Below are 11,066 nucleotides of genomic sequence, written 5' to 3' on the forward strand. Positions count from 1 at the left end.
TACAAAACACTTCTGGCCAATAAGAAACTACTGCAGATGGCCAGTAGAGGGCAGAAGTACAAAAAGAAATAAACCTCCAGGCAATCAAGGTGAGGATACAACTAGGTTTTGTTTGTGTTGTAACTTAGCAAGAAATACAGGTATTTGTTATTTCTTGGTTTCATTAGAAGTGAAAAATACGATTCAATTTCAGCTTTTTGTTAATATATATATATATTGTTACGTACGTCAAGGTTAGTCTAAGGGGGGAACATACATAACATTTCGAAGTGAATGAATTTAAAGCATACAATAACATTTAACAATATTTATTACCAACTGACATTCCCAACAAATACAATTAAACTTAACATTAAATTAGACTTAAATTAAATTAACACTATTCAACTTGACCACTAGGAACTTGAACAAATTAAGAACTTGAGTACACAGAGAATTTGGTTCCTTCCGCAACGCCCTACGTTACCAGCACCGAAGGGATGATGAGTAGTCCGATTTCGTCTCTCGTCCACCAACACCAGATTAGAAGCGAGTGTATTCAGCTTACAGCTGAGACTGACTCATGGGGCGGTGAACCCTCATTTCATAGGAGAGAGTCGAAACCTCAGGTGCTTCGAGGGTTTGAAGCCGGCTCGATGAAACATGGTGCGACGTGGCGGGGTGTGATTCAGAAGTGTCGTAGTGGTTGTTAGGTGGTAATAGGTGGTTAGTAGAGGTATACCTTACACTCCCCCACCATTAAGACGCCGCCACATCGGGATGTAGAGGCGGTGAGTGAGAATAAGATGGTTTATATACGGCTCAGGGTATCGGCCAACACGTTTTGGGATCCGGTGATATGGTGGATGTCTATGTTAAATGGTTGAAGGAACAGAGACCACCGAAGCATCCTTTGGTTCGAAGTTTTGTTACGGTGTAGAAAGGTCAGAGGGTTGTGGTCGCTGTATATTTTGAGAGGTTTTATGCTAGGTTGAAGGTAGCACTCAAACTTCTTGATAGCAGCCACTATAGCCAGTAGCTCCTTCTCTACAGTAGAATAGTTGAGTTGATGGACGTCTAGTTTTGCAGAGAAGTAGGCCACTGGGTGAAGAGTGTCTGTGTTCTCCTGGAGAAGTACAGCTCCAATAGCGACATCACTAGCATCGGTGTGGAGAACGAAGGGTTTAGTGAAGTCTGGTGACCGTAGAACTGGGTCCCTTGTAAGCATCGCCTTAAGATGTTCGAACGCGGCTTGACAATTTTGTGTCCACTTGTATGGAACAGAACCGCTGGTCAGCTTGGTGAGAGGAAGTGCAGCTTCGGCGAAGTTCGGGCAGAATCTCCGATAGTACCCTGCCATACCCAAAAACCTCATGAGCGCCTTCCGGGTAGCGGGAACAGGGTACTCCATGACAGCAGAGATGTTAGCAGTCTTGGGTCGAACGATGCCTTGCCCAACTTCATGTCCAAGATACGTCACTGTAGCCTTTCCAAAGCTGGTCTTGGAGAGTTTGACAGTCAGGTTGGCTTGGCATAATCTGGATAGCACAGCATCTACCTGTTGGAGGTGTTGTTGCCAGTCATGAGAAAAAATCAAGATGTCATCTAAATACACCCCCACACCCTTTAAGTCTTGCAATAGGTAGTTCATTGCCCTCTGAAAGGTGGCCGGACTATTCCTCATTCCGAAGGGCATGACATTATAATGATAGAGGCCAAATGGTGTTGTAAAAGCAGAGATCAATTTAGCCTCTTCTGTTAAAGGTATCTGATAGTAACCTTTCATTAGATCTATTTTAGTAATGTACTGGGCTGTTCCCACCTCGTCAATTAGGTCGTCAACGCGGGGTAATGGATATGCGTCAGGAACAGTTATAGAGTTGACTCTCCTATAGTCCGTACACAGGCGAAGTTGACCTCCCTCCTTCGGCACCAGCAGGCACGGCGAAGCCCAGGGGGATTGACTCGGGCTGGCCAATCCGTGGTCGAGCAGGAAGTTGACCTCACTCCTCATCTGCTCTCGCTTCTGGGGGTGGATTCTATAAGGATTGTGCCTAATAGGAGAAGATCCAGGTACAAGCTTCACGTCATGAGTGGCAATGTTGCAGATGCCGGACACATCTTTGAAGAGAGAGTCATATTTGTGAATGATTTCAGTTACATTATTGGCATGTTCATTCGTGAGATGACTAAGGTAGGGAACTAGGTTACCAAGTATATGCGAATTATCGGTAGGATGGGAGTCAATGTTCGGTAAAATCTTGTCAAAATTAATGTACATGGCACTATTAGGTGTACGAGACATAACATTAGGTACATTATTCACCGCTAACACTTGTTTCTCATAGTCTAGTAGTGGGCTAGTGGTCTTATATGGTTTAATTAGGTTCACATGAATATGTTGGGTAGCCTTGCGACGGTCGGGTGTTGAAATTACATAGTTAGAATCTGATAGTTTCTTAGAAATTTTGTATGGTCCATGATATTTAGCGCTAAGAGGTGAACCAGAGATAGGGATGTATGCCAGGACTAAGTCCCCCTCTTTGAACTCTCTGACCAAGGCTTTTGAGTCAAAGTTAGTCTTCATTACAGACTGGGCATGAGCTAGGTTAGTTTTGGCAAAAGAACGAACTTTATCCAAGTTAGATTTAAGAGAGGTAATGTAATTGTTTACCGTGACTAACTTTGTAGAAGGTAAGGAGATCAAATGATCTTTGATGACCTTGAGGGGTCCTCTTACCTTGCGTCCAAAGAGCAACTCAAAAGGTGAGACCCCTAGGGATTCTGATGGCGTTTCCCTTATGGCAAATAGAAGAAATTGCAGGCCCTCATCCCAATCTCTGTCTTCCTCACAGCAGAACTTCCTAATCATAGATTTCATAGTCTGATGAAAACGTTCCAAGGCCCCCTGCGACTGAGGATGGTAAGCTGTTGATAGAGTTTGTTTAATACCGAGCAGCTTTAGAACTTCTGCAAATAGAACACTGGTAAAATTGCTACCTCTGTCTGATTGGATTTCTTCTGGGATTCCAAAGGTCGTGAACAAGTTAGTGAGTGTATTAGCAACAGTTTTAGCAGAGATATTCTTAAGAGGAAAAGCATCAGGGTATCTTGTAGTTGGGCAAAGTGTGGTGAGAATGTATTGGTCGCCTTTCTTTGTCTTTGGGAGAGGTCCAACAATGTCTATAATTAATTTACTGAAAGGCTCAAAAGGTACTTTAATAGGCTGCAATGGATATGGTGGTATAGTTTCATTAGGTTTCCCAACAATCTGGCATGGGTGGCAATTCTTAACAAATTCAGCTACATCTTTTTTCATGCCAGGCCAATAAAACTCATTCAGAAGGCGAAGATATGTCTTCCTTATTCCTAAATGACCTGAGAGACCTTGGTGAGCTACTTCCATTATAGGAGTTCTCAAGCTGGTGGGTAATACAATTTGGTGACATTCTGCCCAGGTGTCATCATCTGATAATTGCGGTGGTCTGTAAAGTCTCATGAGGATGTTATCATGATAGTAGAATGATGGAGGATGTAGAATATCTTCCTTGGGAACTACTTTAGAGTGTAAGGGAGTTAGAGTAGTGTCATTCTGTTGTGCTTCTAATAAACTCTGTTCAGTGAATATTTGTGGAATAGCACTTGGAGGAGGAAGGGGTGAATGTGTAGGTGTGTCTTTTAATTTTTGGGATCGGGTTACCGCACAACTAGGGAACAAATTTGGCTGTTCTCGCTCTAACTCATCAGTAGGGTTATGCGTTAAGGGAGTGTCACTCAAAATGATAGGAGCAGGAGTTTGTACAAGTCCACCAGCTATGTCATTACCAAGAAGTAAACTACAGTCTGGGATAGGAAGGGAAGGTTGTTCGCTCACCGCCACCGTTACAGGTCCCTGAACAATGCCGCAGCTGAGGTGCACCCGAGCTAGTCTCAAAGGAAACTGGCTGTTAAAGTCATGGAGGTACACACTTTCGCCGGTATAATTGCTGTCTATACCAGGAACAGATGACTTTAGTATAACCGTCTGGGCAGCAGCTGTATCTCTCACGATACGAATGGGGTGCACCTCGCCACCATCCTCCAGAGACACGGCACCAAGTGAACGGAAAGGCTGAAAGATATCGGCAGTTTTACTGGTTGGCACAGGCAGAATTGCAGCTACAGGTTTGCTGGGAGCAGTAGTTTGTGACACTTTACATTTAGGGTCTGGGCATTGTTTTATGTGGTGTCCACGTCTTTTACAAAATGAGCAGGTTAGATTTGTTTTTAAATTACTCTGATCTACCAGCTCACCATCCTTAAACCCACTATTAGACTTTACATTATGCTGGAGCACTCTCCTCTCCCTGGTGGGCGAACGATGGACCAGGGAAAACACATCAGCCAACTGTGCGGCCTTAATCAGGTCATTTTCTCCCCTATCGATGAGGTGCATTTTGATAGAGTAGGGAATCTTTCTTATAAATTCCTCTAATGCTATAACATTAACAAGTTCATCAAAAGTATTAACACTGGCTGACTTTAACCACCTCTTAAGACCCCTTAATTTCTCAGAGGCAAATTCATGGTAAGTTTGATACTGAAGTTTATTAAGTGACCTAAATGCTTGTCTGTATCCTTCTGTACTGATTGAGTACGAAGCTAGAATTGCTACTTTAACCTCGTCATAATTAGTGTTATCGTCCACATTATTACATACTTTAAGTGCTTTATCAGACAGCTTAGGTTTAATAAGCCAAACCCAGTCAGGTTTAGGAATTTCAAAGTGTAGAGCTGTGGATTCAAATTCCCTAAAGAAAGACTCAGGATCACTATCAGGAAATGTAGGTATAAGCTTGACATACTTCAGCAAATCAGTCTTAGTTTTAGGAGAGTTGGCATTGTTTTGAATGTCTAATTGCTTAAGTTGAAGTTCATGAGCCCTTTCCTTTTCTCTTTCTTCTCTCTCCTTCTCTCTTTCTTCTCTCTCATAGTCTATTTGCATTTGTTGAGACTTTAGCTTCACTTTCTCTAGTTCAAGTAGTAGATTAGGATCTGAAGTTTGTAACGAACGTGAAGCTTCGAGGACATCTTTATCCCCTAAGTGAGCTAGAATTAGAGCACGTAGCTCATCTTTCCTTAAGTCAGGTTTGAAAGAGATATTGAAGGTCTTTGCTATATACTTTAAATCGTCCTTACAAATATTAGTCTCTTTGAATTCTTGGATATCTGGGTTACCCACAAACTCAGTCGCTTTGAAATCACTCTGCTTAGCCATGGTTTAAATTTAAAAGATTCCGTACTCTATATACATATATAAGTGAAACCTGCTTAGAGCCTGGCAAGTTAACTCGAGAATAAGCTAAAGGCCTTACAGGTATCATGAAGTTTATCACCTGGCATAAACTTAAGTGGCAAGACCGAATTAGGTTCTTGCAAGGTACGTTCTACTCGTAACAAGCCAAAAGGAAACAGGGGGACAGCAGCCCACACTACTGTAAAACAAGGGCCCTATTCATAGGTATACTCTGTAGTTTAAGTAAAAAGTAGAGTATTTGGGTTGGTCAAGTTACAGCGACGTAATCGTGCATAAAGTAAATTCACATAAGTTATAGTAAGTAAGGAAAAGGAGTCACAATTGCAAGCTGTATGTGGGAGAACACCACTTCTGTCGGTAAGAACAATAAATAGAACAACCTACTGTACTAACTACCCCTATTTGGCCATTTATAGAGAATTTAAAGCAGGTACAAGCAGGATTCACAATAAATGCACACAAGGTATAGAGACGTTGCGGAGAGAAGTCAAGTTCCAGGTGAAAATATTTTTCAATTTCAAGTTAAATACAATTATTAAACTATTAGAGAGAATCAGTGATTACGATGACTTATTACGATCAACGAGTCAGATCCCGGACGGGCCCCCACAAATGTTACGTACGTCAAGGTTAGTCTAAGGGGGGAACATACATAACATTTCGAAGTGAATGAATTTAAAGCATACAATAACATTTAACAATATTTATTACCAACTGACATTCCCAACAAATACAATTAAACTTAACATTAAATTAGACTTAAATTAAATTAACACTATTCAACTTGACCACTAGGAACTTGAACAAATTAAGAACTTGAGTACACAGAGAATTTGGTTCCTTCCGCAACGCCCTACGTTACCAGCACCGAAGGGATGATGAGTAGTCCGATTTCGTCTCTCGTCCACCAACACCAGATTAGAAGCGAGTGTATTCAGCTTACAGCTGAGACTGACTCATGGGGCGGTGAACCCTCATTTTATAGGAGAGAGTCGAAACCTCAGGTGCTTCGAGGGTTTGAAGCCGGCTCGATGAAACATGGTGCGACGTGGCGGGGTGTGATTCAGAAGTGTCGTAGTGGTTGTTAGGTGGTAATAGGTGGTTAGTAGAGGTATACCTTACAATATATATATATATACATTTTAACAACCACAATGTACTTTAATTGTAAGCCATCAAAGGCCAGTATGGAAGTATACGAATGCGGGAAAGTATTTGTACAACACAGTGTTGTACAAATACTTTCTCGCATTTGTATACTTCTAATTGTACTATCATAGTGGACATGGGTTGAACACAAAATTTCATATATGTGTATGTAACTCGAGGATACAAATATATAAGAAATAATCCACTGAACTTATATCTCTCTTGATAGCCTAGTTGGAAAGTCACTGTTGCACTTGTCATGAGGATGCCGGGTTCGAGTCCTGGGAAGTACCAAATTTCAATTTCAGGATGCTGGCCTTTGATGGCTTAGAATCAAAGTGCATTGTGGTTGTTAAAATGTATCTCTAATCACTGGGACCCATTCAGTGTTGTACAAATACTTTCCTGAATTCGTATACTTCCTATTGTACTATCATCGTGGAGATGGGTTGAACACAAAATTTCATATATGTGTATGTAACTCAAGCATACAAATATATAAGAAATAATGCACTGAACTTATATCTCTCTTGATAGCCTAGTTGGAAAGACACTGTCGCACTTGTCATGAGGATGCTGGGTTCGAGTCTTGGGCAGTACCACATTCAATTTCAGCATGCTGACCTTTGATGGCTTAGAATTACAGTGCATTGTGGTTGTTAAAATGTATCTCTAATCACTGGGACCCATTATATATATATATATATATATATATACATATATATATATATATGTATATGTATATATTCCTGTATATTATAATCATCAATATGCTGTGTCATCCTTTTTGGAAATTTGGAAATGGCCCCTCGTAATTAGTAAAGTGAAAATTAATGGGGAAATAATAAGGCACAGGAGTGTATGAGTAAACATTACATGGAGAAAGAAGCCACAAGAAATTAAAATCAGAATATGATGAAAGATACAATAGCAGCAAACACTTGAAATAAGAAATATTGGTAACATTTTTGCAAGTGTCTACACCCACCCAATAATCAAGGATGTCAGAAATCAATGTATGATTCTTGCAATTCCTTTAATGATTTCCATTTTCAGGAAACATTTCAGCAACACCCCACCCATCCCCATTGCAGAGCCACTGGGTTGGCGAGTAAATGAGTGAATTTTGGCACAAGTAACACACTGCACCCATAAATAAAATTATAAAATATTTGTCATTTATCTTATGATTGAGGAAAAGTCTACAGAACCTTAACTATTGCTAGGTTAAGTTAAACTCATCCCTCAACTAAAAAAGAAAAAAAGAAAAAAGAAATGCATGGTAGGTGTGATTTGTTGAGTTATGAATATTTACAACATATTCATGCTTGTACATCACGACTATAATATGAAGCATGGAGGGGGGGTTAGGTTATGGTGAATGACTGCTCCTGGAACCTTCCGATATAAATTACATATATTGGGTGAAGCTATGGTTCTCTCTGTGACATTTCACTGCATGCATTTGAAGTATTCCACTCCCAAATAATGTATGATACTCCTACAATCCGCATCCATCGCAATGAAAAGAAGTTGCCAAGAATATATTACCCCTAGAAACGTATCCCCGAATTCGTTGCTTAGTATCTATGGTCGTTGCATGCGAGAATGTAAACAATAGATGAGTTTTGACAAGACTTCATTCTGACTACCAAATTGGAAGTGCCCATATTCGATCAGAACTAACATGAAACCTAATGGCAACATCAAGTGATGAACAGACAAGGAAAATAACCTCCACCATACAATAAATACATGCGCACCATTGTCGAGCATCCTCAATATTACACTTATTACTTGTAGCTAGGTCAACATGAAATGGAATTCCTGATATTTGAGCTGAAGTAGTTCTCATGGGATGCAAAAAGTCGTTATGAGTATAATGCAACTTGAATTATCCATCTAGCTGTCCTAGTTCTTGAGATATTGCATTTTGAATGGAATTAAATCGGGCCGAAATGTGCGGTCTGACTAATCGCCGATCAAACGTAAACAATGACTGTTTTTACTGACAGGCACAATTTTACATAAAAAATTAGTATATGGTTGCATTATTTGACCTATTTTCTATAAGGTGTGTGATTTCCATGTAATTTGATCATAGAATTACGTTTCCATCCTCTGCAAAATTACCCACCACAGCTACAAATACCGTCAAATTACATGAAAATCACACATTTTAAAGAAAATATTTTGAATAATTCAACTATATGCAAGCTATTACACTAATAACACAATAGTAACAAACTTAATAGTGTAGTTTGATCCATACCACCAGTGATCATAGATAGCGGGCAGGACGAATCGTAGCTGTGGTCCGTAATATTACGGAGGATAAAAACGTAACTTCTCTTTGATCAAATTACATGAAAATCACACATTTTAAAGAAAATAGTTCAAATAATTCAACTATAAGTCTATTACACTAATAACATAATAGTAAGAAACTTAATAGAGTGAAGTTTGATCCATACCACCAGTTATAAATAAGATGGCGGGATGGATGTTGATGTTGTTATCCGATAATCCGACCCGATAGAAAAAAAAAAAAAAACTAATTAGTACCACCGATTTCTCAGCTCTTCCGTAACACGCTGCCTTTATTTTGGTATTAGAATAATCCGCGAGACTAGTAGTGTTCGTTTATTTTGGTTAGTTGCCAAATCTCTGAATTTATTTAGCTCATTTTTTACCTCTGAAACATAAACCAATTTTCGATTTACTGCTGAATGCAAGCCGCCATGTTTATCTTTTGTTTTTATGTACCGACATGTAACTCATGATGTAATTTTTTTTTAATTTACTACGATCGTAGTAAATACACTCGCATAACATTTGTATGAATGAAATTTCCGGCGGTATGTAAATTTGGCCGTTTGCATGGCGTGCGCATAAAATGACGCGCTATTGTGCTCGTCATCGACGGTAGCGCCTCTGGTGGTGTTTGACCTACCTATTACCTGCGTGCATGTCATGATGTTGTGCTTCTAAACTATATGCCACTTCTGGATATCACAGATGTCCTAGGAATCTCAAAGATTCTTTTTAGTATATATTAAGTAACTGCTCATACCATAAAGGATATATTTGTATTCAATTGATACGAAACGACTGTTTCTGGTCCCCTTAACCCCCTACGTCTGTTGTCTGTGTAACTTAGCGTAGAATAACAATCTAATGAAGACCACAATGGATATAAGCGTACGTTTTTTGTGTTATCCTCGGCAATTTTGTGATTATCATTTCGAAATATGTGTTATTGTATTTATTTTTTGCACTTCATGTATACTGATTCTTTGCCAAATAAGTTTACTTACTAATAACTTGTAGAGGACGAAGTGGCGGCCAGCCAAGATGAATGTAAACAAATAACATACGAGCAGAGTTGCCAGATTGGCCTTTTCTAGGCCAAAACCCTCAATTTTGGCTTCTTTTTCAAGCATTTGGCCTAAGGATATTTAGTTTGGCCTAAATTACTAAATCTGGCTTTTTTTTTTTTTTTTTTTTTAGAATGTGGCTTAAATATATTTTATTTGGCTTCAGTAAGCTCATCTGATAATAGTGAATTGGATACTGAGTTCATTCGCCACCTCCTAAGACAAAACTAATCCAAGTTAAAGTCTACCATATTGTCGAGTGCGCGTATATTTTCTTTTCTTTTTATTTTGTTTCCATTGTGATCCATGCAATTTGTCCCATTTTCTCTAATGGCACAAAGATAAAATTGGACGAATCAGCTGTGTGATGTTGATGGCGCACGAGATCCATGTGCAACTTTTGGCGTGATTTTTTTTTTCTTAACTGTCTGACGTAATTTTAGGCCTTCAATCAATAGTAAGCTATGTTCATAAACAAGCAAGGAGTAGGCTACATTGGTAGAGTACTGAATATAGAAATATATTGTGTTTTGATTAATAAAATTAGTAAAATAATTTTCCATCCCACAAAAGCGTTCGTTCTGGTTGTTTATATTTATGTAGAGTGGAAAAGATCGTTGACATTAAATTTTCATTAGTGTTTTTAGTGATTTTCAAGTACTTAACTATTTAGGAGTATCTATTTTTTCAGGTGCATGCATTTTAGAATAAGAATCAGCCTGCAATCTTCAATAGCCTAAGATGCCGAAGTGGAACTGCAGTTATGATAGTGCCAGGAGGTACAGAGCTGAGTGGGAGAAAAAGTTTATGTTGGTGAAATATGCACCTGATGGCTCTGGTGAGGCGGCATATTGTAAGTTATGTCACTGTAATCTGAACCCCAAAATGTACTCATTACAAAACCATGAAAAATCGGAGAAACACAAGAAGACAATATACCAGCACTTGTACCACCAATAAATTTTCAGTCAACAACACCCAACGATATCAAACAGGCAGAATTGGAACTTGCTGTTGCAGTCTGCTGCCATTGCTCAGCTTCCTATGTGGACCACATTGGTGAAATGATAAAAAAAAAAAAAAAAAAAAAAATGGGAAAGGTAGCATCTTAGGAAAAGTCAATCTTCTTAGAACTAAATGTAGCAAACTGATTACGGAAGTTGTGTCCCCAACCCTTAAACAAGAACTGAAGAAGGATCTAGGAGAAAATTTTGCCCTTTTAGTAGATGAGTCAACCGATGTTGGGACAGTGAAGTATATATGCA

General features: G+C 39.2%; 2 protein-coding genes across 2 annotated transcripts in view; both read right to left on the minus strand.

Moving 5' to 3' along the window:
* LOC143030806 (uncharacterized) overlaps positions 1–9,896 on the minus strand; it is an 86,883-nt gene extending 76,987 nt beyond the window's left edge. The window contains exon 1 of the mRNA XM_076194023.1: positions 9,742–9,896. The gene's annotated coding sequence lies outside the window, so the exon portion shown is untranslated. The remainder of the gene's footprint in view (positions 1–9,741) is intronic.
* On the minus strand, positions 234–5,236 carry LOC143032070 (uncharacterized). The gene is made up of 3 exons (XM_076196536.1): positions 4,985–5,236; positions 1,802–4,822; positions 234–1,537 (listed from the first exon to the last, which is right to left on the minus strand). The coding sequence occupies exons 1-3, from the start codon at positions 5,234–5,236 to the stop codon at positions 791–793; spliced, it is 4,020 nt and encodes a 1,339-aa protein (XP_076052651.1). The 3' UTR covers positions 234–790.
* Positions 9,897–11,066: the final 1,170 nt, after the last annotated feature.

Source organism: Oratosquilla oratoria, chromosome 12 (assembly GCF_046742065.1).
Source record: "Oratosquilla oratoria isolate Oo_2021 chromosome 12, ASM4674206v1, whole genome shotgun sequence".
NCBI classification, from domain to species: Eukaryota; Metazoa; Arthropoda; class Malacostraca; order Stomatopoda; family Squillidae; genus Oratosquilla; species Oratosquilla oratoria.